Source organism: Quercus suber, unplaced genomic scaffold (genome assembly GCF_002906115.3).
Source record: "Quercus suber isolate HL8 unplaced genomic scaffold, Cork oak 2.0 scaffold_267, whole genome shotgun sequence".
NCBI lineage: Eukaryota > Viridiplantae > Streptophyta > Magnoliopsida > Fagales > Fagaceae > Quercus > Quercus suber.
This window is the reverse complement of record NW_027069723.1, coordinates 639,295-647,586: the sequence shown is the minus strand read 5'-3', so window position 1 is coordinate 647,586 and position 8,292 is coordinate 639,295. Positions and strand designations below refer to the sequence as shown.

Sequence of the window (8,292 nt, the reverse complement as noted above, 5' to 3'; positions counted from 1 at the left end):
GCCCTTTGCAAGCAACTCTGTAGAACATAGAACACATCATCTACCACTGAAGTTGTCATGCTATCCGGCACCTCCTCGTCAATCCTTATCGCCTTCCACACATTCTCCACCATAAAGAAACCTTCTAGAACCACATAGAACCCGGTGATCTCTTGCACAACTTTGCTAAAGCTTCCACTCCGAAATGCCTTTGTGGCACGAATCAACTGAACTCAAGGCTTTTTATCTTTGACGCCTTCGGATCCTCCTCCCACTGCAAGCAAATTCTTTTTCTGCGCTTTGATCTCCGATGATAACCGGCCTAACTTCCTGAATTAATTCCATGTACTTCTTCTTCAAGATCAATGAACCTCTAGAGTCACATTCTTCTTGGAGCTCGCAAATTGCCCATCCTCGCCGCATAGACCTCGCTGTTCTCTTCAATTGCAAAGACAACGTCCTCGAACAAATTCTCGTCAAGCACGAAATGAAATTCACTCGGCTCGTTTGGTTTCCTTTTTGTTCCATCAACTCCACCATGTGCTCCAACTCCATTCTCGCTCTCATTGTGATTACTTATTTTCTTCAAGTAGCCAACATAGACCTATAATCCCTCATCCTCCAATCCAAGCGGCAGGAAAATCCGTACCATTGGTCGTCTGAGTTTTGACCAACTGGTGCCCATCGCACATGATTTGGGTTGGGAGGTACATTATGTCCTAAGTAGCGGGAATATTGTTTAGCCTAACATTCACCTCAAATAAAGGCTCATTTAGATCCTTCCATTATGATAGCTTAACGCGTTAATTATTGTATTCATATTTGCTTGTGTTAGGCCGTTGTTTGCTCTTGTTTTAACCTTTGCTTGCTTAAGGCCCAAGTCCAACGCTTGCCGCATGTTTGAACACTAGTTTTAAGAATGCCAAAGGCCTAAGTTCAATGCTAGATGCCCTTATAATCAAAGAATTCAAAAGAGTTTAAAAAAAAAAAAATGTAGGATTATGCTTTGTAAAATTCACATAGGTGCACATACCCCATCAAAAATTCAAAATTCAAACCTAAGTTAGAGGATTAGCCCAGGAATCAAGTAGTCCACACTTTAGCCCAAACTCAACAAACCCAACATCTAACTCCATTCCCTCTCTCCTAGCTTAGTCTAACCCTAACTAACCTACAAAAGTTAAGTCCATAACCCACTCCGTAAGCCCACTGTCCATCTTTAAACAGTCACCCTTTCACCAAGACCATGCTACAAGCCCAACATATAGCTTTGCTAGGCAGCCTGGTTAATCTGACAATGATATCTGCCTTCTAAAAGACTCTGCATGATTCACCTAGATTTGAAGAAATGTGAAAATAGCCAAATACTACATTTTGGTAAAATTTGTGGCAAAATAGCATTGTTTTGGAAATATTTAGTAATCTACTACTTTTTTAGTACTCGAGTTCAGTGAACTTGAGTTCTCAGTGAGTCGCCACCGTGACACTATTGACTTGGAATTGTGTAATTAAAAAAAAATAATGCGATACTCGATATTACTGAAATTGAGTATCTCTTTATAGTACTCGAGCTTAGCGCAGTTGAGTACTTTTTTTTTTTCCTTTTTTTTTTTTTTATAATCCCTCATCCTCCAATCCAAGCGGCAGGAAAATCCGTACCATTGGTCGTCTGAGTTTTGACCAACTGGTGCCCATCGCACATGATTTGGGTTGGGAGGTACATTATGTCCTAAGTAGCGGGAATATTGTTTAGCCTAACATTCACCTCAAATAAAGGCTCATTTAGATCCTTCCATTATGATAGCTTAACGCGTTAATTATTGTATTCATATTTGCTTGTGTTAGGCCGTTGTTTGCTCTTGTTTTAACCTTTGCTTGCTTAAGGCCCAAGTCCAACGCTTGCCGCATGTTTGAACGCTAGTTTTAAGAATGCCAAAGGCCTAAGTTCAATGCTAGATGCCCTTATAATCAAAGAATTCAAAATAGTTTTTTTTTTTTTAAAATGTAGGATTATGCTTTTTAAAATTCACATAGGTGCACATACCCCATCAAAAATTCAAAATTCAAACCTAAGTTAGAGGATTAGCCCAAGAATCAAGTAGTCCACACTTTAGCCCAAACTCTACAAACCCAACATCTAACTCCATTCCCTCTCTCTCCTAGCTTAGTCTAACCCTAACTAACCTACAAAATGTTAAGTCCATAACCCACTCCGTAAGCCCACTGTCCATCTTTAAACAGTCACCCTTTCACCAAGACCATGCTACAAGCCCAACCTCAACTTCATCATCAAGCCCAACATATAGCTTTGCTAGGCAGCCTGGTTAATCTGACAATGATATCTGCCTTCTAAAAGACCCTGCATGATTCACCTAGATTTGAAGAAATGTGAAAATAGCCAAATACCACATTTTGGCAAAATTTGTAATAAACTAGAATTGTTTTGGAAATATTTAGTAATCTACTACTTTTTTTAGTACTTGAGTTTTACAAAATTGAGTTCTAAATAGTATTCGAGTTCAGTGAACTTGAGTTTCTAGTGAGTCGCCAGCGTGATATTGTTGACCTGGAATTGTGTAATTAAAAAAAAATAATGCGATACTCGATATTACTGAAATTGAGTATCTCTTTATAGTACTCAAGCTTAGCATAGTCGAGTACTTTTTTTTTTTCTTTTTTTTTTTCTACTTTTTGTTTTCGTTGGAATGGCTTAAATAGTCAAACTTAGTGGCTTGACATTAGCCAACAAACCATTAAATGGCTTGCATGCCTAAGTCAGGAAGATGCATGATATTCAAGAAGTTTTATACGTGAAGAAATGCAAGAACTTGCATTAAACGTTCTTCATGAATTGTCAAAGAAGATGTTCAAGAACAACACCTGACATGCAAACCAAATTCATGCTACTTTTCTTTGGCCATAAATGCTTGCAATTTTCTTTGACTTGACAAGTTTCTTTGACTTGCAAGAGTGAGTTCCTACAGGAGATTAGAAAAAAAAAAAATTTACTCGACTGTATGAAGCATGAGTACTATAAGAAGTACTTAATTTCAGTAATATCAAGTACTACATTATTTTTTTAATTACACAAATTTCAAGTCAGCAGTGCCACGATGGTGACTCACTTGGAACTTAAGTTCACTGAACGCGAGTTGGACAAAACAAAAATAATATAGCAAATCTACTATAGCTTTATGCATTCACAAAAAAAAAAAAAAAAAAAAAAAAAAAAAAAAAAAAAAAAAAACCAGCAAAATAGTGAAAATTGAACAAACTAAAACTACTGTAGCGAAATTACTGTAACTTTTCTCATTACTCTTTTTATATATAGAAATATACATTGTACTTACAATGTAAATTTATATTGTAAACACATAAAAATTGGCAAATGTTGCACACATTTGCAAAAATTTGTACACTTTTTTTTTTGGCAAATATATATTGTGGGGGAAAAAGAAAATAGAAGAAGAGAGAACTATACTGTAACCTTAAGATCTTTGTTCATCAGATAATCAATGATATAGCTCTTTGATATTCACTCTTTACGGGTAGTTTCATGTTAGTTTGTGCTTGAAAGTTGTGATTCGTTGTTATTAATCCCGTACTTAACCTAGCTCTTTCACCCATACTCTACAAATTAATTGTTTGGGCTTGGGCACAAATCCCAACCTACATATATAATATATGCCACTTTTTGTGTGTATACAATGTAAGCTTACATGACAAGTACAAAGTAAATATATAAAGATCCTTAAAAAAAAAAAAAAAAAAAAAAACAATTCTCTAAACCAAAAATACTGTTCATGAGTCTATTGGCTCTTTTTATATATATAGAAAGGAGAGGCTCGTTTATTGTTGTTGAAGAATCCATCAATTTCTAAAAATTTTACTATATTTCCACACATTAATGACATGGCCTTTAGATTATTTTCAAAGTAATGAAATATTTTAATTTTTATGTGAATTTCCTTATATAAATTTAGCCATGGTTAGTAAAAATAAAACGGATAAATTTAAAATAAAAATGTAAAATTTATCAAGCACCAAAACTCTTACAATAGTAAATATTTCCATAACGAATTGAAAAAAAGTAATAAATAATAATAATAAGTAAAATTCATAATTAAAATTTTAAAATACACTTTAATTAAAAATTTAAAAAAATTAATTTTAATCACGAAATGGAGGATAATTTTTGAAGCCCGCTATTAAGCAAAGGGTAGATTAGTACATAAAATTTTCAAATTTTTTATAAACATTTTTAATATTAATTTAACAAAGTTAAGTCAATTGAATGTCAAAAAAATGAAAGTGTTTTTTTTTTTTTGTGTTCAAGATTAGAGATTTAAGGTTAATTTTTTTCCTTCAAATTTAGGGTAAAGCATCATTTTTCCAAATTTCAAGAGAGAAAATTATAATTATATATGTCAAATTATAATTTGTTATGTCAGCCCATTTTAATTAAATTCTTGACATTCTCTCTCTCTCTCTCTCTCTATCTCTCTCTCTCTCATAACTTCTTCCACTCGTTTATAAAAGAAAATCACTTCCTTTTTCAGCTCACGTCTATAGTTTTTGTTCCTGTTTAATGAGGCTAACAGAATCAGCCCTTGAAATTAAAAGAACATTGTCTATAAACTTCTAATGAACAAGTCTTTTTATTTTTTCCTTCTCTTGTATAATATTCGTGGAGACTAATATTGCAGAAATTCACTTATTGCAGCATTTGAATTTTTCTTTGTAAAATCAAAGACTCATAATCAATTGCCTGAATATGCAAAAGTTACATTCTCGCCTTGCTTAATTGTTGAAAAGTCACATTCTGACATTTAAATTTAAACGTTTTGAAAAGTCACATTCTGACATTGTTCAAAACGTTTAAATTTAAACGTTTTGAAAACTCTGATTTTCATTTTTCCTGTTAGTGTTTTTTTTCTTGGCTACTTCATCAAAATAAACCAAATCAAACGACAGGGCAGCAAAGCCATAACAGACACACTGACCCTAAAATATAAATAGCCATAAAATGGTCAAGGGGTGGTTTAAAAAACGTGTTCGTACAGTCTCAATAAGGTTAGGCCAGCTCACACTATGAAAAGACTTCTATTCTTCTAGCTAGTACCCAGTCAAGACTCAAGACTCAAGAGGCGGCTTATGTCCTAATTAATAGTGTACATATTGTCAAACTAAGAAAAATTTAGTATGCATTTCTGCATTTGGAAAAGTCTACAGCATGGTACCCAGCTATATCTCTATCTTAAATATACATGATTATTTGTTTGATTTCTACGTAGGCTTTACTTAAATTTTATGACAAAGCTTTAAATAAAATTTATTTTCAATTACTTTTAAAACCCTCAACTTCAATGTCCATAATGCAAAGAATGGAACTAATGAATAAGTCTTCTCAGACTATTCTGCAAAGCCGTTTATCATTAAGCAAATATCAATTTCCAGCATAACAGTGCACCATCTAACTTGAACTTAGTCAAGTTCAAAGTTGAGGAAACACATTGAGTTTGTACAATCCTTTTACCAATTTATAAGCTGAAAAGCAAGAAAGGAAGTTGACAATAACTTTCCCTATATAACATGAAGCTAGCAACTACTTAAAAATAGTCTCGCGTCTCATATTTTATACACTGTTTTAACTTCCTTTATACTTTCAAAACTGCCAGTGCATTTCCTACCTAGTATGGATCTCATCAACCTTAGAACTCTTTCTTTCTATCACTGGCTCTTTGTTTGTTACTTGCTATTCCATCTTCCTTTAAATCATGCTCTATCATTCAAGTTCCCTGATTTTAAACAAGATGGCAGGTTAAAATTAAATGGTACTGCCTCCATCCAAAATGGAATTCTTGCACTCACAAGTTACTCCACTAACAATACCGCAACGGGCCGAGCTACATATTTTGAAGATATGCAGCTTTTCGATCCGATTACAGGTAAATCCACAGACTTCACTACTCATTTTTCATTCAAAATATCAACAATTACTTCACCAGGCCAGGATGGGCTTACATTTTTCCTTGCACCAAATGGTTCTCATCTTCCAAATGATGCTGAAGGAGGATGCCTTGCACTTATTAGCAAATGTCATGATTTCACTTTACACAGAAAAGAATTAGTTGCTGTTGAGTTTGACACCTATAATAATACATGGGATGAAACTGATAGTGAACATGTTGGTATAAACATTAACCCCATCAAGTCAGCTGTAAGCACAGATTTGAGCCGAAGTATGAAAAATGCATCTAGAATTGATGTAAGGATCAGTTATGATTCTAAAAAAAACAATTTGAGTGTATCATGGACTTTCCCTGACAGCCCATTTCTTGGTGGGAATACTATTTGGCTTTTCAGCTGGATCTGCTTTCTATTTTGATATGCATGACATTCTTTCATGGGAGTTTGAAACAAATTTTTCATCAGAAGGTTCCCAAAGAGGATTAATAATTGGTAGTGTAATTGGTGGATTTTTTTCAGCTTGTGGGATAGTTTTAATTTTAGTACTTGTTTGGAGGGGGAGCAGAGAAAAAGTGAAGGACGGTGTAAATAATGGTGACTCTTCCATGGAACGAGAAATGGAACATGGTACAGGACCTAAGAGGTTTTCTTATGATGAACTAGTTCGGGCCACAAACAACTTTGCAGAAGATGGCAAACTTGGGGAAGGAGGGTTTGGAGGGGTTTATAAAGGCTTTTTGAGTGATCTGCATGAATTTGTTGCAGTTAAAAAGGTTTCTAAACGCTCCAATCAAGGAAAAAAAGAATACATATCAGAGGTAAAAATCATTAGTAGGTTGACACATAAAAATCTAGTACAATTAGTTGGTTGGTGCCATGAATTTGGTGATCTTCTTCTTGTCTATGAGTTCATGCCTCATGGTAGCCTTGATTTTCACCTTTTTGGAGAAAGAACAACGCTTGACTGGGCAACAAGGTATAAAATAACCCTTAATCTTGCCTCTGCATTGCTTTATCTACATGAAGACTCGGGACAATGTGTGGTGCATAGAGATATTAAATCAAGCAACATAATGTTGGATTCGGATTTCAATGCGAAGCTTGGGGACTTTGGTCTAGCGAGGCTTATGGATGAAAAGCTCGGCATCAAAACAACCGGGTTAGCTGGAACTTTTGGTTACATGGCACCTGAATACATAAGCATGCGCAAGGCCACAAAAGGATCGAATGTCTTTAGCTTTGGTGTGGTAGCACTAGAAATAGCATGTGGAAAAAGATCAACAGAACCCGAATTCGAGGGTCCTCATGTTCCATTGGTTGCTTTGGTTTGGGAGTCATACAGAAATGAAAGGCTTCTTGATATGGCTGACAGGAGATTAAGTATGGAGTTTGACATGAAACAGGTGGAGTGTTTGTTGATTACTGGACTGTGGTGTGCCCATCTAGATAAAAGCATGAGGCCATCCATAAGGGAAGCCATATAGGTTCTCAATTTTGAAGCTCCATTGCCAAATCTTGCGAAGAAGATGCCAGTTGCCAACTATGATGTTCATGTAGCTGTTGTCCCTCCAGCTAGTAGTATAGCTGACGTAGGACAACCAGAACAAAAACTAAACAATAGAAAAATAAAGGGATATGACCTAGGAGTCAACACCTAGGCCTTGCTTGGAGTCAGCACCAAGCGGGGAAACCACTAGGAGTCAGCACCTAGGGTAGACCTGGAGTCAGCACCAGACCAAAAAAGGACCAAACGGCCATTGTTTTCATTCATCAAAATATTAGCTCCCTCCTCAAGGAGTACAATAAGTTGCTTATAAAGGATTGCTAAGCCCTAGTTATAATTGGCTAGGAAACCCTAATTGCCTTATTACAAAAATAACCTTACTTCTAAATTAAAATACTAAAAGCCCAATAACTAAAAGCCCAATAAACTAATAGGACCTAAAACATAAAAATACAATGGGTTTGCAAACATAAATAATACTAAATAATAATCTTCTTGTGTCTCCCTCATCATTCTCCTCTAGTTGGAGAAAACTCGACCTCGAGTTCTAAAGTGTTGAAGGATTAGGATGCTGACAAGTAACACTTGCTTCAAATCTAGAATCACCTTAGGGAGCACAGGGAAAAGAAAAACCTTGAATTCCACCACATCAAACTCATTTGGAATAACAAAATCAATGTGTGGAATCAGTATAATCTCGTCTTGAACCTTATGAACCATAGGAAGCACTGTAGTTTTAACCTCTTCGACTTCACCAAGATGTAGATCTTCAAAGACTGTGGAGGGTTGATCAGAAACACATTCAACAACTTCAACTTTCACATCATGTGCACCCTCTA

The 8,292-nt window shown here is 35.3% G+C and overlaps 1 protein-coding gene across 1 annotated transcript; it reads left to right on the top strand.

Annotated features, from left to right (window-relative positions):
• Positions 1-5,674: 5,674 nt before the first annotated feature.
• LOC112029944 (L-type lectin-domain containing receptor kinase IX.1) lies at positions 5,675-7,607 on the top strand. The gene is given in 3 exon segments (XM_065781455.1): positions 5,675-6,330; positions 6,332-6,417; positions 6,493-7,607. Coding segments are annotated over 3 exon segments (1,857 nt in total).
• The last annotated feature ends 685 nt before the right edge of the window (positions 7,608-8,292 follow it).